The sequence below is a fragment of the Hipposideros armiger genome, unplaced genomic scaffold (assembly GCF_001890085.2).
Source record: "Hipposideros armiger isolate ML-2016 unplaced genomic scaffold, ASM189008v1 scaffold_247, whole genome shotgun sequence".
Classification (NCBI taxonomy): domain Eukaryota; kingdom Metazoa; phylum Chordata; class Mammalia; order Chiroptera; family Hipposideridae; genus Hipposideros; species Hipposideros armiger.
In genome coordinates this window covers 1,773,735-1,797,521 of record NW_017731597.1, presented here as the reverse complement: position 1 = coordinate 1,797,521, position 23,787 = coordinate 1,773,735, and the positions used below count along the sequence as shown (strand labels likewise).

At 42.7% G+C, this 23,787-nt stretch overlaps 1 protein-coding gene across 1 annotated transcript in view; it reads left to right on the top strand.

The window, feature by feature from the left end:
- NOTCH2 (notch receptor 2) overlaps positions 1-23,787 on the top strand; it is a 154,649-nt gene that overhangs the window by 94,468 nt on the left and 36,394 nt on the right. The window contains exons 6-14 of the mRNA XM_019655820.1: positions 1,850-2,083; positions 3,400-3,555; positions 3,997-4,185; positions 5,159-5,272; positions 6,087-6,200; positions 7,815-8,048; positions 11,751-11,861; positions 22,008-22,200; positions 23,553-23,698. Coding sequence (XP_019511365.1) covers positions 1,850-2,083; positions 3,400-3,555; positions 3,997-4,185; positions 5,159-5,272; positions 6,087-6,200; positions 7,815-8,048; positions 11,751-11,861; positions 22,008-22,200; positions 23,553-23,698 — 1,491 coding nt within the window. The remainder of the gene's footprint in view (positions 1-1,849; positions 2,084-3,399; positions 3,556-3,996; positions 4,186-5,158; positions 5,273-6,086; positions 6,201-7,814; positions 8,049-11,750; positions 11,862-22,007; positions 22,201-23,552; positions 23,699-23,787) is intronic.

The following is a 23,787-nucleotide window of genomic DNA, read 5'->3' as shown; positions in this document are numbered from 1 at the left end:
GTGGCAACTGACAGATCCCCATCTGAAATCAGGCGAACCCACTGGAAGGGACCTCTCTCTGAATAGCTGTGTCTCTAAATGGACTCAGGAGCAGTTGGGCTTCAGGAACGACTAGAACCAGTACCTTGAATGCGCCATGCTTCTGTTTCTTTTCTGTGCACTTCTGATTCGCCCTTAGCGCTTTCTCTGTAGACCAGCCACTTCTTCCTTTTGGTCCATGTGGCAAAGGGTCCCTAGTCCAAAAGTTTGGAAAAGAGACACATTGTCATATAACTTCCACCAGATGCCCATCCTAGGTGAGTCAGCTATGCCCAGGAGGCATATATATATATATATATATATATATATATATATATATTCCTGAACTCAGTTTGCTTGCAGCCAAGTGATGAGAAAGAGATGTGCAATTAAATAAGTGCAGTAGAGTGGTGTTGGCTGTGGAATATGGGTGTAAGGAATGGTGTAATAATGGAAGTAAAGAATGGGTGGTCAGGCTAAATCAGGCACAACTAGCCTCTGCTCCCAGTGATGGCTACACGCTGGGCACACCGCAGGCTTTCTGAAAGTACTTGAGCTGGTTGAATTATCGTCAGGTATTCTGGGGACCAGGGATGGCCTTGGCATTTTCTGAGTATAAGCGTCATGGGCTTTTTCATTAAGAGGCCTCTTTGTCAGGATGCCTTTCTGAATTATTTATTGAGTTCTTTTACAGAGAAAGAATTAAGGATACCTTGAGGGGTTTTTTTTTTTTTGAGTTTCAGCCACTTGTTGGGTTGGGTTTTCAAAACTTCAGGTGACCTGAATATGAGTTCCCCTTGATGGCTCTCTAAACTGGTATTGGAAAACCTCCAATAAGACCAATTCATCAATGTGTCTTACAGTTCAGCCGGCCTGGCACTCACCTCCTCCTTAATCACAAGCGCCTTGCTTGTCAGCTGCAGACATGCCCTTGTTCCTTGTCATGGGGCCTGGGAGCCCTTGGCACGGCCCCCCACCCTTTAGTGAGCTGCAGGAAGTCCACACGTGGCCTCACGGTTAGCATCCCCCAGCTTGCTCTTTTACAGGCAGAGCAAACCGATCCTTTTTCCATCTTCTACTGCATTGGGTGACTTTCCGCGTCTTATTACGCACATCCGCATCCTTAAAGCTTGGTTGCCTCAAGCTGAGCACAATTCACTCCAGCCTCATTATCTTGGCTGCGTGTTTCACATCCATATTGTACCATGGCTTTTATTGCCCTTAATCTCCTCTCTACCTTGGCTTGCCCTTCCTTTCATGTTTAATTCAACTTTTTATTTTGAGATCATTGTCATTTCACATGCAGTTATAAGTATTAATACAGAGAGACACCCTATACCCTCTACCAAGCCCCCCTCTTGCAAAACTACTATACAATATCGTAACCAGGATATTGACATTGACAGTCAAGATGTGGGACAATTGCCCGAACATTTTGACTTGCAGGCTCCTTCTCATTATTACTTTCCTTACTCATCTCTTAGGCTCTTCTCTCCTTGCTCTTCTTGGTTATATGTTCATGGTCCCAAGGAATTTAACTGAGTCAAGGATCCTAAAAGACATCTTCTCTTTGATAGGCTGGCTAACTTCTCATGTTGTCAGAGTTTTTAGGGTTGGCAACTCTACCCTTCTTTAAATGCATTGCCTAGAATAAATGTCACTCGGATGGCTCAAGGTGGCCTTACAATTTCTGTAAGGACCTGATCAGCTGGGAGTGCTGCTTGCCTGAATTCAGGCACGTCACACAAGGGTGAAGAATGTGTGGGGGCTGCTATGGTACGAACCCTTTGAGACTGCAGAGCCCTAATCCAAGGCACGTTTCCCCCCAAAGGACAGTTCTGCACCGAGGACGTGGACGAGTGCCTGCTGCAACCCAACGCCTGTCAGAACGGGGGCACCTGCACCAACCGCAATGGAGGCTACGGCTGTGTGTGTGTTAATGGCTGGAGCGGAGATGACTGCAGCGAGAACATTGATGACTGTGCCTTCGCCTCCTGCACGGCGGGGTCCACCTGCATTGACCGCGTGGCCTCCTTCTCTTGCATGTGCCCAGAAGGAAAGGCAGGTAAGGCCAGCAGGAGGACAGTGTGAGCACCGGGCTTTCTGCCTCCTTCTCTTTCACCCCGATAGCTGTGTCCTGTTAACTACCATCTGTAAGAATGGATCACTCAGGATTGTTCTCGTGGAAGTGTAATCGCTAGCCAAAGTGTTATGAAGTTAGCCTTCTTCCTTAGGACATTTCGCTCTCATCTCAACCAAGAAAATGAAAGTTACTTACAATTGACTTGGGTGCACCTATCAACCTTCAGATCTGAGGCTGAAAAGCACCTCAGAAATTAAAGCTAATTTCTCAGAAATTGAGACAAAATGACTAATGGAGACAAAATGACTAATGGACTTAGGGACTTCACTGAAAGAAGAAATAATCTATTTATTCAGAAGGAGTGGGCAGGGGAGAAGCATTTCAGTGCATTTCAGCTCTCAGTGTCTATAGAACTAGCCCTCTCAGGGAGGAGTTTTACCGACTGCCAAGGTAACATTGCTCCAGCCTCAGTGTAACAGCTCCTAGTTCTAGAAGTGGTGAGCAATGACGGGAGGAATGTGATGGAAGAAGATAGCTTAGGTGAGAGAACTGTGTGCCCAGCTGTTCTGAAATGTTCCCATATCTGGGCCTTCCCCAAAGCCCCGCCTCCAGCTTTGTAGAAGAAGCCTTACTTACCTGTTCTTAGGCTAATTGCAGACTGGAAAATCCAGTTCCCACGTGAACCGCACAGAACATGGGGCCCAGTAATATCTTCAGAGTCCTGAGGGCCCTTGAGCCAAGAATGCTGACACTATTAAAAGGCTGGCCTAGTACAGGCTGATGATAGTCGGCTGTTTTTTTTTTTTCCTTCTGAGGCTAGTGAAATGCTGGCGGTCCCACGATCAGCAGCTAGCATGATTTCGGGAAAGCAGGTTGCCACATGTAATCGAGGACGCATGCAATATTTGGGACAGAGAGTAAAACATTATTTATTGTTGATCTGAAATTCCTGTTGACCTGGGCATCCTCTATTTTTATTTGCCAAGTCTGGTAGCACTGTGGGAAGGATAGCCCCATTTTCCTATCTCTGTCATCTCACCATTTTGCTTTATGGCTGAAGATGACTCTACCCTTGAGGAAAAGTCTAGCTGAGGGTTAATCAGAGCAGCAAACAACCAGGGTTGTCTGTGGACGCTCTTTGCTTGGCCGCTGGCTGCAGCGTGTCCCTGAGGGGAAGTTGCCTCCATCTCCATATTGGATTTCATGAGCCAATGTAAGGTTTTCCCTTCTCCGTGAAAGAGACAACTTTTCCCCAAGTAGGGACATTTTCTCTTTGTTCTTGCCCCAACCTGTGCCAGGTCTCTTATGTCACCTGGATGATGCGTGCATCAGCAATCCTTGCCATAAGGGGGCACTGTGCGACACCAACCCTCTGAATGGGCAGTACATTTGCACCTGCCCACAAGGCTACAAAGGGGCTGACTGTACCGAAGACGTGGATGAGTGCACCATGGGTGAGTTCACGGCATCTTTCCTCTGCCCCATGTTGTCTGTCAAGCTCAGCAAGCATTTAAACCAAAGCATATGTTCCTCTGGGAGCACGTTTCACCCAACCTCAGATCTCCCCAGTTATATGCCTACTGTTTACAACTAACCTTTCAGTATAACCATATAGTCTCTTGTAGGAGTTGAACTATATGGAAGGTCTATGCTTGGTCCTTAATATAAAGCCCTACCTGAGTGATAGTTTGGGCAAAAGAGCAGTAGAGACGCACAGGCGTTGAGATTGCCTTAGCCTTATTAATGAATCAAATTGTTAATAAGGAAATAGGAAATTGAGACGCAAACTATTAGCGCCCGTTCTTTTAATGCTGTCACAATCAGACCTGTAGCCCACATGCGTGGAGACTCCATCGAGTGCTTTGGTCTCGGTAATCGGTGCTTGTCTCTTCCAGCCAATAGCAACCCCTGTGAGCATGCAGGAAAATGCGTGAACACAGATGGTGCTTTTCACTGCGAGTGTCTGAAGGGCTATGCGGGGCCTCGCTGCGAGATGGACATCAACGAGTGCCATTCAGACCCCTGCCAGAATGACGCCACCTGTCTGGATAAGATTGGAGGCTTCACCTGTCTCTGCATGCCAGGTACATGGGCCCATCGGTGTGGAATCTGGGCAGGAGGCACTGAACTTTGCCTCTCTCGGCATGGGGGGTGGAGTGGGGAAGCATTCAGTATTCAGCGGTGCCATGAGCTCCGTCAGCATTTAATTCCCAAGGAAACAGGGTTCCCAGCCAAGGGGACCCTTAAGGAGAGAGGCAGTGTTAGACTTCTTAGAGCTGTGGAGACCGAATTAAACATGCCCCTATGTCAGCATCAGTTCCATGTAAGGGGAAAGTTCAGAAGCGACTGTTTTTATGCAAGTGTTCTTTGCTTTAATAAAGGATTTACCGCAAGAATCCTTTCAATAGCAGCTTTTCTGATTCCCTTATATTTTACAAATAACCATGCCATCCCAATTACAGAAATTTGTTTTACCCATGATTATATAGGAACTTGCCATTTATCCACAGTGATGCATACAGGTTCATTAGTTGTATACTGGAGCTCTTCAGCAGAGACCATTTCTTGAATCCTCAGAGAGCACCGCTCAACCCAGCTTACAGTGAAGGCTGACAGTGGTTGCTTTGCCTCATTAAGGATGCTAGCTAGCTGCTCTAGCCGCAGGAGGCCCTCCTGACCTTGACCTGCGCCCTGAGAGCAGCAATATCTCCAACTCTGCTGGTCGTCAGCAACATGGAGCGGGAAGCCCATGGCCCTGGCACTGCTGAAAGCAGAGCCTGGGCTGATCAGGGAATGGGGGCAGCCTCTGATGGCATGCTGGGTCTTACCCATGTCCTGGAGGTCGCCGCTTCCCCCTCTCCACAGTGACTTGGCTGTCCCAGAGCGTTCTCATCTGAGCTAACAGCCATTATCTCCCCATCACGGCAGAACCCCTTTACCCTCTGCAGAAATGTGCCTGCTCATGGAGGATGTCGTCATCTTAGCACATTTGTGCTTTCTTGGCTGGACTATGCCTTTCGCTCTTTCTGAGCCACTTGTGTGGTCCGTTTTGTTCAGGTTTCAAAGGTGTGCATTGTGAATTGGAGATAAACGAATGTCAGAGCAACCCTTGTGTGAACAATGGGCAGTGTGTGGATAAAGTCAATCGCTTCCAGTGTCTCTGTCCGCCTGGTAAGTGCCTACCACCTGCCCCTGTTTTCTTTGAAAGCACCAAACGGACTGACCACAGGGAAGGGAGGAGGGAGAGAATGTGTGTGGGCTGGACATGAGGAAGTCATTAAAGTGAGCCCTTCAGGATGGGAGTGTGTGTGTGCACAGAAATGGGGAATTTGGTCAGTGAGTGTGTCTTTCAAATCCTTTGTGGCCAGAAGTCCAAGTCTATTCTGAATGGCCCATGACCTCGCTGTCTGTGTGTACATTTCAGAAAGCTCGTACCTCACAGAAGGCTTAGTTTTACACTATTCAGGGTTTTATTTTTTTCCCCATGGGTCATATTCTTGAAACCCCTTTGTGAGATTATTATATTTAGACATTTCAGCCCTGGGTGTAGAAACAGACAACACAAGTCACTTATTCCAGATATGGCTCTGCCTCTCCTTTTGCTCCTCAAAGCTACTATTGAAAAGATGCCAAATATTCTGCCATGGACTGTAGCCTTTCTTGTTTCTTTAGAGAGAAGGTCCCAGTTCCTCTGATACTACGCTCGTTTGAGGGCGCCACCTATAACCACTCAGTCCCTATTTTAACTAGAAGTGAATCTGCATGGGGAAGACACAGAGGTAGAGACACACACAGGTGCCTGCCTCTGATGGCCTGAGTGTCTCCCAATTCTCCCCGTTACCTGTTGGGGAGAATAATTTTACTTTTGCTGACCCATTGGTATAAGCCCTGCCAACTTCACCCAACGCTTCTTGGGCATCGTGCTCATCGTCCCGGAAGACGTAGGATCACCCTCTGACTTGTGTTATCACTGTGCCCTTTTAAGGTTTCACTGGCCCGGTCTGCCAGATTGATATTGATGACTGTTCCAGTACTCCGTGTCTGAACGGGGCCAAGTGTATCGATCACCCGAATGGCTATGAGTGCCAGTGTGCCACAGGTAAGGCTTTTCTCACTTTGTATTCCCCGGGGAGGCCACCCTCTTCTCACCACCCTACCAGGTCAGTCCCGTAACCGGGCTGCTGTGTGTAGAGCCACCTCCTTCCAGCATATTTTTTTTGCTGCTCTCACGTACATCCTGTACAACACCTGCCTTCTTCTCCGGCAAAATAGTGGCCTGGCTGGGACACTTGGTGTCCATGTCTTTCTGGGACAGATTTTGGCAGCGGTGGGTTTCCAGCTGGCTTGACTTCGTCCTTTGGGAAAGGGAAGAATTCCAGTTGAAAGCTAGTTTTCACTGGGTCTTCTCAGCAGGAGGCCTGTCTCTGTGTTTCTTGAGGCAAGTGATGGAACAAAGGCCCAGAAATCTATGGGCAGTTGTGTGCCAAGGCAGAGGTATTCTGCATGAAAGATGACTCATGCAGTGAGCGGCAGGTGTGTCTCTGAACAGGAGAGAGAGCGCCCTGTCTGGGATAGTTTGGGTCCTCTTTCCTGACTTCTGCTACTGAAATCCAAAAGCATCTATTTACAAATGTGTGGCCACGTTTCTCATTTGGGAGTGATCTGAATATGCCAAACATCCCCTGTGACACATTTGCTTCTGCACAGACCAATGTAGAGAAGGGCTAGGAATGATTAGAAAAGGTGACTTCCTAATTTCCTTTTTATCCCACTGCTTAAGGGAGAAAGAAATCATGAATATAATTCAAGACATTTTTCTTGTTTTAGAAAATGGGTTCTTCAAGGATTTTAAATATCATGTGCATGATTTCTCTCTGATCCCAGAAAAGCCAACCAAGTCACAAAAATAAACTTAGAGAATGAATATTTCAGTAGTATTGGAACATCTCCACTTATAAGGCCTACTTAGACTAGGTCCTAGCAGACAAACCGCTCACTTCCTCCTCACAAACTGATGTCTCCGGTTGGAGAAGTTCCAGATTTTGTCCTCCTCTGGCTCAGAGAGAATAACCTTCACGGAGGAGAGATGAAGAACCTTGACCTCATGTTTAAAAGGAAGGAAGGCCTCACTGGCGTCTTTTAAAAGAGGTGTAATGTTGAATGAAGACACTTTTATTTGTCCCTTTTTCTTTTGAATGCTCATAATCTGTTCATTTTATTCAACAAGTGTTTGTTGAAAACTTACTGTATATGCATAGCACTCTGGGAGGGGTTGAGAGGAATAAAGAAAAGTTCTCTGAGCTCTAAAGTCAGAATTGGGAAAACAAAGTCCATGAAACCATTAATACAGTACCCATATGTGGGGTGTGGGAGAGAAGGAATACAGAGGTAAACATATACAGGAAAAGTATCTAGAGCTATTCCCCTTGAAGCCCAGTATGGGACGAAGAGGCAGTTAAAGATCCCTGCAACGAAACCGTTGATTGTTTAGGAGAAGGTATTTGAATTCTACAAATTTGATTTAAAAACCTTTATTTTAAGCACAACTCCCTAGACTTGCCTTTTAAATCAATGCAAATCGTCTACCTGCTCATTGGCTGCACTATGAATTATGGCGTGGGCCAGGTAGGACGGGTGGGCATGGCTACACTTCGGTCCAGGCGCTGAGTGTCCGCCCCGGTTCTTACGCCTTCCTGGTTGAATTCCCTCCAAGGATTCAATGGCGTGTTATGTGAAGAGAACATTGACAACTGTGACCCCGACCCCTGCCACCATGGCCAATGTCAGGACGGAATTGACTCCTACACCTGCATCTGTAACCCCGGCTACATGGGCGCCATCTGCAGTGACCAGATAGACGAGTGCTACAGCAGCCCTTGCTTGAATGAGGGCCGCTGCATCGACCTGGTAAATGGCTACCAGTGCAACTGCCAGCCGGGCACATCAGGTAAGCCCGCTCTTGGCGTCTCCTTTGGAGGTTTCACTGCTTCTCAAAATCAGCTCACACAGATGCCTCAGACCTTCTTGGCATATGCTTAGATACCTAAAAAAAAAAATCATCCTTTTTTTTCGGAGAAGCACGGCCAGAAACATCTCGGAGGGAGGAAATTAGAGACGGTAGGTAGCTTTACAAAACTGCTGATTTTGTGTACGTCTTCTCCTTAAAAGGATGCAGGCCACTTCAAAAAAAAAATTGAAATTATTATTTCAAGTAGAAAGACCTCTTGCTTTTGTGGCTTGATTTCATTGTCTTTTTTTTTTTTCCTTTTCTTTTTTAACTTCCGCTGCACTCAGACTAATGAAGTTGGTCGTCTGACCCCTTCCTCTCCCCCTCCTTCCCCCATCTTTCCAATAGTTTTCTCTCGATTTCAGAGTCCGCTATCTTGAAGGTGACACTGCGCCTGCCATTTGTCTCCAGTGGGCTTGGGCGTTTGTGGGGGATTGTGAGGGAGAGGGCAGACTTTGCAGCATACCCCGGTCACTGTAAATTAGAATGCAGCCTCACCACTCGCCATCCCCGAGTTCATTGCCGTTTCCTGAAACCGGTTGAAGGGCTGTTTGTGAGTTGTGAGGGCATGCTGCTCCTTGCTGGGGGAACGCTGAATTATTTTCTCAGGCAGCAGCGTTTCACAGGTCTCACTGGATTCTGTTTTACTTATTTGAGGAATAATTACGGTCACCACTGTGGTTAATGGACAGAGAAGCACTGTGTCTCAGATCAAAGGAAAATGTATTAGTGGAAGATTAACTCGTGTGTGTGCCTTGTCAGAAGGGAACCTGCCCATACCAGGGAGTGATTTATGGAGAACTCATTCTCGATTTAAGGAAAAAGGCCCAGGGAGGGGGCAAAGGTGGGGGAGGTGGTTAGCTGTCCTCATTTTATTTTGTTATTTCCAAATCCATTTCTTCAAACTTGTCAGAGGCTCTGGTCTTCATCCAGGACCTCGTACATGCCAAGTTTGAAAACAAAGTCCTTTTTGAGTTGCTCAAGCATATGAAAAACATCCCATGCCTTCACAGTTGAAAATGCCTTCCCCCACCCCACGTTTAGATAACTCACTAAAAGGGCTGAATAGATCTTTGTGAAACCTTCCAAAAGCAATTTGCTTCCGGGCTGGTCCCCAGACATGAGAAATTGCAGTCCGAAAAGAAATTTGAGAGATTTACAAGCAATTGAATGGATGCCTTTAGAATGGCGGGGCTGTTTTAGGCTCTGCTATCATCCCCATTATAACAAGCATACTGGAAACCTGGGTGAGTGGTGGGTTAGCAAGCACTTGTTTGCTCTGTGATTGTATCAGCATGCCAGGATGTATCAGGTGTGTTCCCTGAGGAGGACAGCGCGGGCACGGTGTAAATAGCTGTCACTAGAAAGGCAAGAAGTAAATGCGAGTGGTGTGCGGGCAGCGTGGAGAAGGGCCGAGCATCTCTCAGAAAACTGCCAGATGTATTCCCGTGAGTGTCAGGAGAATGAAAGCAAAGAGGTGGCAGGCAACATAAAGAAATCTTGTAATGGGTGGAGAGAGACCTGGCATGTAGGGGTCTGGGTGAAAGGATTCGTTCGATCAATCATTCTGAATAGACTCTCAAGTTCTAGAGTAAGAATTCACAACCCACCATAATGTGGTCCTAAGTTGGTAGGCTGGGGTTTGGCTGAGTGTGTTGACAGAAGAGATACTGCACAATGTGCTCATTAGAACTGGTTTCTCGCTTACGGCGAGATGTCCTATTCAAAATCACTTCTGGTGTCTTCTTCACCTCTGGTCTTACGATGAGAAACTGTTCTAAGTAAGTTTTCTTTTTTGGTTTCAAGTCACAGAATCCAGTTTGACTAACTTAAAGAATTGTTAACAACACCACAAAACAGAGAAATAGAAAGAATTTAGTGAAAGCCCAAGACGCCTCTTACGGATGTCAAGTGGGTTTTGAACAATCAGGCTTTGCGGAGATTAGCAGGAAGCAGGGCCATTCGCAGGCCATCGGTCACACAGGTCATATTCCTACATTCCAGTGAGGACATCTCATTGGCCCAGCTTGGGCTGGGTGTCTGTTCCTGCTCAGATAAAACATGGCCTTGGGGATGGAGTCACACTGAGCCACCGTGGCTTTCTGGGGCCTGTGTGGTCGAACGCTGGTAAATGGGGGTTGTCAGCCAAGGGCTGGACACATGTCCTAAAGGGGTCCACTTATATACAAGGAGTATGGAAACTCTAGTCTCCTTTGTGGCCAGCGAGGCAGTACAGCCTCCTTACTCATGGAGTAACCTGTTGTGGTGTGATGAAGCGCGTAGCGTCCAGAGATCCAAGTTCACATCCCAGCCATGCTGCCGTCATGGTGCAAGTCGTGATAAAGCGGATGTAACACAACTTGATTTGACGGCTGAGGGAGAAGTGTGGAGAAAAGTTATGTAAAGTGGGGTGCAGCATACTTTGCACATAATGGCTCCATACATTTTTAATACAGTGTTATTAATAAATGTTAATACGAAGTGTGAGTGAATAAAAATTATGGCATTTTGTCATGGAAGTTTCTTTGGTTAGTTTACAACCCTTATTACCAGGCTTTATTTTTAGACTCTTGAAACTTCCAAAGTATTTTTCTATGATACCTAAAAAGCATCACTAAATTCATGTTAAATAAATAATGAAAAACCATGAGTGTTTTTACAAACTAATGATAACAATGTGATTGGCATATCCCTACCATTTACGTACCCATATGTTCAATTCAACATTTCTTATCGCCAAATTCTGCAGTTCTCTGGGAAATAGGCAGGGAGGAAGGCAGCATCCTCCAGGAGGGAGTTACTAGACTTCTGAACTGTAGCCCAGAATTTATCCTGAATTTTAGCCCAGAATAGTGACTGTCAGTTTCAAGCTTATAGTAGTGGGTACAAGTTCCAAAATTCTCATTTACATGTGAAAACTTAAATCTTATCTTTGGAGCACAATACAGTCAGTTGTTTTCCTTGAAATGACAGCTTTGCCTGTTTTCACTGACTGTGAGCTAACTCCTTGGGTCTGAATAGCCCTGGTTTGTCTGTCTGTCTTTCTTTCCTTTAAAATGGGATTCCGTGAAAAAAGCAACTGCTTCAGTTCAAAACCCAGTCACACAGTTGCTTTTCCTGGAGACGACCCTGTGTTTCGGACGCCACAGAATCGCTTTACGTGTACTTTCCATTTCATCACGCAGAACAGTCAGTGTAGATTCCAGGATCAAGATATAGTAAAATGATGAAGTCAATCATTTCGACTGCTTCACCCAAGTCGTCCTTAAGCGAAACGGTCTTTCTGTTTGGTTTTTACTGTGAGTGCATGGAGGTGAAGGATACAGTGACCGCTGCCACCATTTGGTGCCACTTCCTTAATTCCAGCTAAATTGCCAGCACTCCTACCCCATTCTTTTTGCACCATCAGTGCAAATGCCAACACAGTGAAACAGGCAAATCATCACTTGGGATGGTGACTAGGATCCTTCTGACCTCATGGTCCCCTGACAGGGCCTGCGGACTGCAGTTTGAGGGCTGCTGCCTTCCTCTCCCCAGGGCTGCTTGGATGCGCTTAGATCTTAACACCCAGCGTTACACGCAGACGCCATTGGTATCTCTGTGGTAATATCGCATAGGCTCACTTGGCTTTTGTCTTTGCAGGTGTGAATTGTGAAATCAATTTTGACGACTGTGCAAGCAACCCTTGTGTCCATGGCGTCTGCATGGATGGAGTTAATCGTTACAGCTGCGTCTGCTCACCAGGCTTCACAGGTAATGCTCCTTTTTGTTGGGAGGTCCCACCTGCAGCCCCATCACTTTGGGCAAAGGGCATCTAAAGGCAAATGACTTTTCCAGTGTTTCCTACTTCTTTGTCTCTTGGAAGGTTAGACGTTTGTTCCTGTGCGTCTCCGGCTCAGTTTTCTGCTTACAGGCCTTCCCTAAACTGTACCATGAAGCTTTTCTTTAGTCAGAGTTTTTAGACCATATGTGTATAGCTACCTGAAAAGAACTTCTAATCAGACTATGAGTTTCTGTCACTGTGCTTGAGTTATACAGCTTCCAAACCACCTTGATTTTTCTACGCTGAGTAGGGAATGCCTTCCGTAAAAGCAAAGCCAACTTAAAATTCTATGGAAAACCTTCATGCTTTTTTTCTGAGAACTTCCTCCTGTGGGAGCTTGTTGGATGACGCTAGAACTTGAGAGGTCCCACCTAATTTGGCTAACACCAGTGACATATTTTCTCCCCAGGAGGAAGGAAGGACATGCCTAAAATAAAATTGGTTATAATTCCTCTTAAATTATAAGCTGCCAGAGCATTTACACACTCACATGTGTGCACACACACAAACGCACACACAGCTCCTCTTTTTTTGGTGTTAATCAAATGACCTTTGTCTTTTACCATCCTGATCAAAAAGTGCTCGAGGCTACTGAGGACGCCTGAGGCCCCTGCACACCTAACTGTTAATGGCATCATCAGAGGGCACATACTGGGCCTGTCCCCCAGACAGGGCCACACACAAGCAGGCACTAGCAGATACGTGATGTTACCATTTCATAAATACCGCGTGGTCATTTGCAACCAATGTGAGAAACTTTGCCCAGAGCTCTTTAAACTATGGTGTCAGAAGGTCACGGAGCCAAGTGAAGTGGACAGCTGCCTCTCCCCTGCCAGGAACTTACTCTCCTCTGTATTTCACAATCCTCACTCCTGCTCTATGATTGTGGGTGCTGGAGAGGAATGCTGTGGGCCCATGAGTCACGCTCATCTTTGGGCAGTGGGAGACACTCAGACGACAGGCCTGGTGAAAGCTCTCCTACGAGTATGTAGTGTCCAGCACTGCTGCTGGTCACCAGAGGTACTTCTAGGTCCTGAAATGTGTTTCTCCAACATTAAGTGAGAGTCACCCAAATACACAAAAGGATATTAGGAGCACTTTTGTTAAATGGGTAGTGAGAAGAGAGTTGCACCCATTTATCAAGGACTGTTTTGAGCTAGGCATTCCATTAAGTGCCTAATCTCATTTAATTGTCCCTGCTATTATCATTCCTATGGTACTGATGAGAAACCCAGAGCTGAGAGAGGTGAGGTTAACATCAGTGCATTCTGGGTAGGATTCCACCCAGGCAGCCTTACTCTGGAGCACATGCCTGTTCCCACTTCACTAGACAGCCTGAAGGCGTGCCTATTGTGGCTTCTTTTTAGATATATAAGCCTTAGACTGGACTTTTTTTTTTTGAAATGCCAATGAATCATAGTCTCTGTTTTTTAACATTCAGCAAACTAGGAAGGTCAAGGAGGGAGAACATAGGCTAAAAATATTCTAAAATAAACTTAAGGTGTAGCATGAAACTACATAACCAAGAAATGGAATGTTTTGGTTACTGGGTGGTACCCTGTTCTTGGAACTGTTTTCTATGTCTGGCTTTTTTTTTTTTTTTCGGGTTGTTTTTTTTTTTAAATCAGCTGCTGAAAATATCAGAGACAACTGTGGTATATACTCATGAGCTGTAAATGTGAGGTGTTTTATTCTTTCCTATATTTTATTCTAATACTACTACTTTTTTAAAAACTAATTTTAATAATGGCTTTGACAGATTTGAGGGAGTTTTTTTGTTTTGTTTTATTTTAAGATAGTTTTGTTTTTTGTTTTGTTTTTAATTTTATTGAGGAACGGTATGTTTTTCCAGGACCCATCAGCTCTAAGTCAAGTAGCTGTTTCAATCTAGTTGTGGAGGATGCATCTCAGTGGCCCATGTGGGGATCGAACCGGCAACCTTGGTGTTATGAGCACTGTGCTCTAACCAACTGAGCTAACCGGCCGCCCCGAGGGAATTTTTTAAAGACTAAATTCTTTGTTCTTCTCAGGCCTCTTTATACTTACTGATTGAATGGGAAAAGTAAGAAGTCATGTGGTACTTCTATAAGCTACTTTTCAGTTTTACAAACCACTTTCTCAGTTTTACCTTCATATCCATTATTTTGCTGACTTCTCATTACAGTCCGTAAAGGTAGATAGGTTGAATAAGAAACAAAAAGCACAGTCAACAAAAACAAAAAAAAACAAATAGGACTACATTAAACTGAAGAGCTTCTGTGCAGCAAAAGAGACAATAAGTTGAAAGGCAACCTGCATAATGGGAGAAAATATTTAGAAACAATATATTTGATAAGGGGTTAATATTCAAAATATACAAAGAACTCATGTAACTCAGTAGCAAAGAAGCAAATAATCCAATTAAAAAGGAGCAAAGGACAAGAAAAAAGATTTTGTCACTATATATAGTGACGGATGTTAACTAGACTTATGGTGATCACTTTACAATATATACAAATATCAAATTATGTTGTATACCTGAAACTTTTATTATATATGTTAATTATATCTCAATTTTGAAAAAACACATAGGCTGGAGTTGCTAAACATAATTTTAGAAAATATTATTGGACAATAATTTCCAGGTAGAGAATACTGGACGTTTCCACTCTAATTTTCAGAGCTACCCAGTTTAACCACAGACTGATTGTATTTTTAAGTTGTCAATCATTTGTATTTAAAAATTCAAAATCATCTGAAACAGGTGAAGTTTTGAAAGCTGCACAATCTACCAAACTCTAGTGATTTTCAAATAGCATTTGAAAGGCTAATCATGAGTAACAAATCTACCAGATATTCTGCATTACAGATAATCTGCATTACAATGTCATTATAAAACTATGTAAAATCAGCAAAATACAATTTAAAAACTAGACATAAGTTTTATACTCTCTTCTCTGTCTAAATGTCTTACAGTAGTTTCTAACCAGTAGTAAACTGAATAAGTGTTTATAAATGATAAATTTATAAATGTTGAACATGTTTTTTCGGTTCTCTGGCCCTGAGTCAACCCAATAATGGTGTATCTTGCACAGGCACACAGCTAAGACCAGGAGAAATGAGGAGTATTGCATCGTGGCAAAGGTGGTAGAAAATTAGTTCATGCTTTTAAAAAGATTTAAAGTATAATCAGGAACCCAGATTGTGTACATAAGAAAATGACTAAAGACTATGGAAAAAAAGTATAAAAATGTGTATACATTCAAAAATGCATCAATGATGAAGGAAAACAAAGAAATGTTTAGAATCAGGAAAAAAAATGGGCAAATGACCTGAATAGATATTTTTCCAAAAAAGATATACAAGTGACCCATAGGTATATGAAAAGATGCTCAAAGTCACTAATCATCAGGGAAACAGGAATCAAAACCACAAGGAGATATCACCTCACACCTGATAAGATGGCTATTATCCAAAAGATAAGAGATAACAAATGGCAAGGATGTGGAGGAAAGGGAGTCTTTATACACTGTTGGTGAGGATGAAAAATGGTACAGACATTGTGGAAAACAGTATGGCAATTCCTTAAAAAATTAAAAACAGAACTGCCATATAATCCAGCAATTGCACTCCTGGGTCTATATCCGAAGGAGTTGAAATCAGTATCTCAAAGAGATATCTGCACACTTACATTCACTGCAGCATTATTCACAATAGCCAAGATATGGAAACAACCTAAGTGCCCATCAATGGATGAAGGATAAAGGAGCTGTGAGATATATACACATACATAGAATGGAATGTTGTTCATCTGTGGGAAAGAAGGAAATGCTGCCATTTGGGACAAAATGAATAGACTTTTAGGGCATTATACTGAGATAAGTCAGACAGAAAAAGACAAATACTGTATGATGTCATTTATATGCAGAATATAAAAAAGCCAAACTGGTAAAAACAGAGAACGGTGGTTACTGGGCGTGGGGAGAGGCGGGTGGGGAGCTGGGGAGATGAGGTTTAAGAAGACAAAGTTGCACTAGTAGAAGAATAAGTTCTGGAGATCTAATGCAATATATAAATGTATCAAACCTTAAAGTTACACAATGTGATATGTCAATTACATCTCAATAAAAAGTTCGCAAAGCAAAACCAAAAAAAAACTAGATAGGGAAGTTTTATTATCCCTATTTAACAAATAAGGCACCTAAGAGCTAGAGCCTGATGTGCCTGTGTAATCAGCTAGTGAGTCACACAGGTGGGACTCTGAATTCCCAGAAGGCAGGGACCTCCCCAATCATCTTTCTCTGTCAGTGTCTAAAGCAGTGTCTGACACAGAGGACACGCGCAGTACATGTTGCTGACTGAATGGCTAGGAGCTCACATATGTGGCTTCCGGACATCCAACCCCAGACTCTCATGTCTGAACTCTACCGTGATTTCATTCATTGCGCACTAATTTGTTGAGTACCTACCTACAAGTGAGAAACTGGTTCGCTTCTCATCCAGTGGTGCCTGAGTCCAACCAGTGTGCTCCTCCTTGTGCTGGGCGTTTCTGATGCTGGGTGGACACACGTTGAGGGGAGGACCTGGACATCGAAGCAGCTGTTAGTCGCATAGTGGACTGCACAAGGGGGCACTGAACCCCCTGGGCTCGAGATGGCTTTAACATTGACTCTGGAAAGAGCATTAAAAGCAAATGAAGAAAACTTGGGAGAAGTGGCTTCTGAGAAGATGCTTCCAAAAATAGGACAGAAAATGAAGAAGGCCTTTTCATTCTCCACTGCAGTACAGGCTGAAGACGTCTGGCTGACATATTGGTGCCAGTGGCAAACATCTAAAAACTCAGAGGTTGAGGTGAAGGAAGTAGTATTTCAAAATAAGTTATTAATAAAACACTTAAGAGGAAAAGAGCAACCACTACCAGATTATGGGTCTTTACCACAAGAACCACCAATCATGGTTTAGAGAGCAATGGAGGGTGAAAAAATGTTAATACCCATACTTGAAAGGGGTGTGGATCTATTTCATTTGGAATTTCCTGTTCCAAATGCAGGGTTACTCTTTCTGCAATAAAAATGCATGTTTTTATCTGAGTCAGAACATTGTAGTCTGTGAAATGTATAAATTCTTTCGTGCCGTAGCTTGCTGTCACTCATGTACAGAAAGAAACATGGGTTAGTTTAACTTCTATATCATTTTGGAATATATAGTTAAAGCTCAATTATTCAACACTGAACAAAGCAAAACTCTTCTATAACTAGCACACTTTATTCAGCTTAAAGGAATAAAGGTCAAGGTTATAGCAGACATCTTTTCAAAGTGCAGTCTTGGGTTTGTTTTAGAGGAAGAACGTATTCCTATTTCATATATTCTGAGCATTTACAGGATTGCACTAAGCAAATTGCATTATGTAAATTGTCTACATCAGAGTTTCTCAAACTAGTATTTGAACCACTTGCATTATTTAAAATGTGGTTTGCTTGACCCCACCCATCCCAATCCATGGCGATGGGGCCTAAGAATCTCCTTTTAAAACAAGCACTGGAAGCAACTCCGTTTGCACATGAAAGTTTGAGAACTGCTGGTCTGGACTGAAAGACCCTGAATTGTTTTCTCAATTATCAGAAGACAATAAAATTATATTTAGAATACTCTTCTTCCTGAGGCAGAAAATGGATTAATACGACACTAAGAATGACAGCAAAATTGCCCTTTTTTAACCAAATGAATCATGTAATTATTAGTCCATTCACTAAGCATTCCTATTAATTGAGATTTACCATATGTAGAAAAGTAAGAGCTTGACTAATTGAAAAAAAAATGAATTTGCAGTAAGCCAGCTGAAAATGGTGATAAGATAGGCTGCTTTTTTTCATTTTTATTTTTTCAATTACAGCTGACATTTACTATTATTATTGGGTTGTCAGAGAAGTCATGATGTATTTTTTCTATGTTTTTCATTGCAAAAATGAGTCATGACTTTTCCGACAACCCAATAGTTTCAGATGTACAGCATAGTGGTTAAACATTTATATAATTTATGAAGTGATTCCCCCCAAAAATTCTAGTACCCATCTGGCTCCATACATAGTTATTACAATATTATTGACTATATTTTTTGTACTTTCTATCCCCATGACTACATTGTAACTACCAATTTGTACTTCTTAATCTCTTACCCTTTTTTACCCAGCCCCCACCCTACCCCATCTGGGGATCATCAGTTTGTTTTCTGTATGAGTCTGTTTCTGTTTTGTTTGTTTATTTTGTTCTTTAGATTCCACATATAAGTGAGATCATATGGTATTTGTCTTTCTCTGTCTGACTTATTTCACTTAGCGTAAAACCCTCTAGGTTCATCCATGTTGTCACAAACAGTAAGATTTCATTTTTTTTTATGGCTGAGTAATATTCTTATATATATACATATACATATATATATATATATATATATGTATATGTATATATATATCACCTCTTCTTTATCCAATCGTCTATTGATGGGCACTTGAGTTGCTTCCATATCTTGGCTATTGTAAATAATGCTGCAGTGAACATAGGGATGCATATATCTTTTTGAATTACTGTTTTGAGTTTATTCAGATACATACCCGGAAGTAGAATTGCTGGGTCATAAGCTAGTTCTAGTTTTAATTTTTTGAGGAAGCTCTATACTGTTTTGCATAGTGGCTGCACTGGTTTGCAGTCCCACCAACAGTCCATGGGGGTTCCCTTTTCTCCACATCCTTGCCAACACTTGTTTGTTGACTTTTTGATAATAGTCATTCTGACAGGTGTGAGGTGAGATCTCATTGTGGTTTTCATTTTCATTTCTCTGAGGACTAGTGACATTGAGCATCTTTTCATGCCTACTGGCCATCTGTATGTCCTCTTTGGAGAAATGTCTATTCAGGTCCGATGCCCATTTTTTAATTGGATTGTTAGTTTTTTTGGTGTTAAATAGCTTGAATTCTTTATAAATTTCGGATATTAATTCCTTGTCAATAATATCATTGGTGAATATATTCTCCCATTAAGTACATTGTCTTTTCATTTTGTTGATGATTTCCTTTGCTGTGCAAAAACAATTCAGTTTGATATAGTCCCATTTGTTTATTTTTTCTTTTGTTTCCTTTGCCTGAGGAGATATACCCAAAAAAATATTACTAAGGGCAGTGTCAAAGAGTTTACTGCCTGTGTTTTCTTCTAGGAGTTTTTTGGTTTCAGGTCTTAGATTTAAGTCTTTAATACACTTTGAGTTTATCCTGGTGTATGGTGTAAGAAAGTGGTTGAGTTTTATATTTTTGCATGTATCTGTCCAGTTTTCCCAACAGCATTTATAGAAGAGGTTGTCTTTAACCCATTGTATAGTCTTGCTTCCTTTGTCATAGATTAATGGACCATATAGGTGTGAGTGTATTTCTGGGCTCTCTGTTCCATTGATCTATGTGTCTGTTTTTATGTCAGTTTTGATTCCTATAGCCTTGTAGTATAGTTTGATATCAGGTATCATGTTACCTCCAACTTTGTTCTTTTTTCTCAATTGCTGTGGCTATTCGGGGTCTTTTTTGGTTCCATATAAATTTTAAGTTTCTTTGTTCTAGTTCTGTGAAAAAATACCATTGGTATTTTGATAAAGATTGCATTGAATCTATAGATTGCTTTGGGTAGTATGGACATTTTAATGATGTTAATTCTTTCAATCCATAAGGATGGTATATGCTTCCATTTATTTGTATCTTCTTTAATTTCATTTTTTAAATGTCTTATAATTTTCTAAGTATGGGTCTTTTACCTCCTTGGTTAAATTTATCCCTAGGTATTTTCTGTTTCTCTTTGATTCAGTCTTGCTAAGTTGTATGTTTATAGGAATTTATCCATTTCTTCCAGATTGTTGAATTTGTTGGCATATAATTGTTCATACTATTTTCTTATAATCCTTTATATTTCTGTGATGTCAGTTGTCATTTCTCCTTTTTCATTTCTGTTTTTCTTTATGTAGGTCCTCTCTTTTTTTCTTGATGAGTCTGGTTAAAGGTTTATCAATTTTGTTTATATTTTCACAGAACTAGTTCTTGGTTTCATTGATATTTTGTATTTTTTTTTAGACTCCCTTTTATTTATTTCCACTCTGATCTTTATTGTTTCCTTCCCACTACTCACTTCGGGCTTTATTTGTTCTTCTTTTTCTAGTTCCTTTACATGTAAGGTTAGATTATTTGAAATTTTTCTTGTTTCTCAAGGTAGGCCTGTATTGCTATGAATTTCCCTCTTAGAACTGCTTTGGCTGTGTCCCATAGATTTTTGGGGTCATATGGTTTCATTTTCATTTGTCCCAAGGTATGTTTTGATTTCTTCTTTGATCTCATCGTTGACCCATTCATTGTTTAGTAGCACGTTATGTAGCCTCTTTGTGCTTGTGTTTTTTTCAGTTTTCTTCTTGTAATTGATTTCTGGTTGTGATCAGAGAAGATGCTTGGTATGATGTCAGTCTTCTTAAATTTGAGACTTGTTTTGTGGTCAATCCTGGAAAATGTTCTATGTATGCTTGAAAAGAATGTATATTCTGCTGTTTCGAGGTGAAATACTCTAAAAATATCAATTAAATCCATTTGGTTTAATGTGTCATTTAAGGCCACTGTTTCGTTGTTGATTTTCTGTCTGGGTGATCTGTCCATTGATGTCAATGGGGTGAAAAGTTCCCCTACAATTACTGTATTACTGTTGATCTTTCCCTTTTTGTCCATCAATATTTGCTTTATATATGTAGGTGCTCCTAGTTGGGTGCATAAATACTTAATACTTAACAAGGGTTATAACCTCTTGTTGGGTTGATCCCTTTATCATAAAATATCCTTCTTTGTCTCGTTATAGCCTGTGTTTTAAAGTCTATTTTGTGTGATATAAGTATTACTACCCCAGCTTTTTTTTTTTCATTTCCATTCACATGAAATATCTTTATCCCTTTACTTTTTTTTTTTAAGATTTTATTGGGGAATTGGGAGAGGGGAACAGTGCTGGGGAATCGGGGAAGGGTAGCAGACAAGTTGCTGTTCTTCGGTTCTTCAGTCTAATTGTGGAGGATGTCGCCTCACTGGCCCATGTTGGTATTATCATTGTGCTCTTCCCGGGTGAGGCAGATCATTCACTGGCCTCTGGACGGCCGCTCACAGTGGCTTTTGGCAGCTCACACCGGCTGCCGGCCTCTCACGCTGGCTGCTGGCCACACACAGAAGCTTATGGCAGCCCACTGCAGCAGGGGCTGCAGCCTATGCCGTCGCCGGCAACCCATGGCATCCTCCAGGTTGAGCTGTTGTTCACCATCTTAGCTGCAGAGGGCAGTGTTACTGGCCCTCATGTGGAATCCGAACCGGGGCCCTGCTGCACAGAGCTGGCGTCCCAAGCCAGCTCTTAACCAACGCGCCACTCGGCCGGCCCATCACTTTACATTCAGCCTGTGTGTGTCTTTCGATCTGAAGTGAGTTTCTTATAGGCAGCATATTTAAGGGTCTTGTTTTCTTATCTATTTGGCCACCCTATATCTTTTTACTTAACCTTAAAGGATTATTGGTAGGTATGTAGTTATTGCCATTTTATTTTTCATGTTTATGATTATTTTTATTATTTTTTCCCCTTCTTCTTCTTAAAGGAGTCCCTTTAAAATTCTCTGTGATACTGGTTTGGTGGTGATGAACTCCTTTAGCTTTTTCTTGTCTGGGAAAGATAAGCTTCTTTGAGAGTACTGAGGGCAGCATCGAGATGAGCTGCCTACTTTGGTAACACTTGATGTTCTCTTTCTAAATCCTTGTGAAGTGTCCCCATTTCTAAGATGGAGTGAAAAAGAAATCTATGTCAAAACACTACAACACCATTCCAGCATTGTGTTAACTTTGCTTCCTTATCAAAAGACAATGCTGTTTGCTCCTTCCTCTCATGACACTCTGTGTTTTGGGGTGTCTTATTACTTAAGTCTTAACATGTGGTGTCCACGGCTTCTTAAAGCCTGTGCAGCTGAAGGTGTCAGCACAAGAGGTCTCATTGTTCTGAGTCTATTTTCTAAACATTTTGGATTTGACCATAACTGTCCCCCTTCCCCACAGGGCAAAGATGTAACATTGACATTGATGAGTGTGCCTCCAATCCCTGTCGCAAGGGTGCCACGTGCATCAACGATGTGAATGGTTTCCGCTGTATATGCCCTGAGGGGCCCCATCACCCCAGCTGCTACTCACAGGTGAACGAGTGCCTGAGCAATCCGTGCATCCACGGGAACTGTACTGGGGGCCTCAGTGGGTAAGTAATTGCCGTGTATTAATACTTTCTTGTGGACCTGTGTCAGCCAGTTGGGTTTAAGCCCTGGCCATCCCCTGTAGAAGCCAGTCAGCAACTTGAGCTGAAACCTGGCTGAGCAGTTTGATTGTCTGCTTCATAATCTTCCCAGTTACCCCTTCCCTACCTCCCATGACCAAGCAGGTAGAAACAAAGGAGGAAATCTTCCCTCCTGTGGGTAGTCAGCACCTGGGAGGTGTCCAGGGTTGTTTTCTGAGTCCTTAGCAATGGTGCTTTTAATACTTATTGCAAGGTTAAGTTCTAAGGGATGTTCTCTCTGATTTTTTTCCCTGCTTAAAAAAAAAAAAAGTTCAACTCTGTTCTGGCACACCACCAGTGTGTGCCGCTAAAGCAGAGTTGGCCTCTGCCAGCGTTAGACATGGCCCTCATAAAACGTTCGTAGTTTGCAAGCCCTATGGAGTTATGTGATATGTTGGTAGGTGACTTTCTAGAATCACAGAGTGTGACATTAAGTCCCACGATGTAGTCCTCTATTCTTCCTATGGCTGCCAGAGGACAGGGCTCTGGGCATTACCATCTGCCGTTTTTAGAAGAGGTGAAAGAATGAATTTAAAGAATTTAAAGGCAAATGGGAGGTGAGGTGACTTCCAAGAGGAATGACCTCAGCGTTTATGTCTTGGAGATGGCAGCCTTCAAAGCATCCCGACCCATCCACACTTTCCCTAAGGACCTCCAGACAAGGAGGCTATCTCCTGAGACCACGTTCTAAGTGCTAATGATGTTTGAATTGTGAATAATGTCCACACGTTTCAAATACCTTCATTTTTTTGCCTTTTCCTGCTTCATACCCTAGATGCTTCCTGGGGCAGGGTTTCAGGTGAGAACAAAACATAGAAAGTCAGGCATGCCAGGAGATCTTCAAAGTGAGTTAAAGGCTCTCATACTAGCCTACTTCCTGGGTGTCTGTGTTGTACCAGGAACAATTGATCCTAAAGTTTCTTTACTTTGGTTTTATCTATAAGAAAAGCAACTGTGCAGATTTACCCATGTTAACAAGTCTTTCAGATTGGCCCACTGTGTTGTAACAACAACCACTCCTTACATATGAAAGCTCCCTGTAATGAATTAATTTTTCTAGCATCGTTATGAACCAGGGAAGCACCAGGAAAGTGTGTTTGCTGAGTACTCCAAATGGGCCACTTGATTCTCACCGTGTCCGCGTGTAGGTCCCGAGAAGAGCAGAAATGGGCTTTGCTCATGAGCGCCTCTGGCTCTCGTTTCTTCACCAGGACCTGTATTTCAATGCCGACTCAGTTGTACATTCATCCCCCATGGTTCATAATTTTACCTTTCAGATACAAGTGCCTCTGTGATGCAGGCTGGGTTGGCGCCAACTGTGAAGTGGACAAAAACGAATGTCTTTCTAATCCGTGCCAAAATGGAGGGACTTGTGACAACCTGGTGAACGGGTACAGGTGTACTTGCAGGAAGGGCTTTAAAGGTGAGGGCAGAGGTGCACATTTCATCTCCCTTCCCTGCCTTTTTGTGTCGCGGACTGTTTGCGCCTCTTGTCCCTTCCCCTTTCTTTTT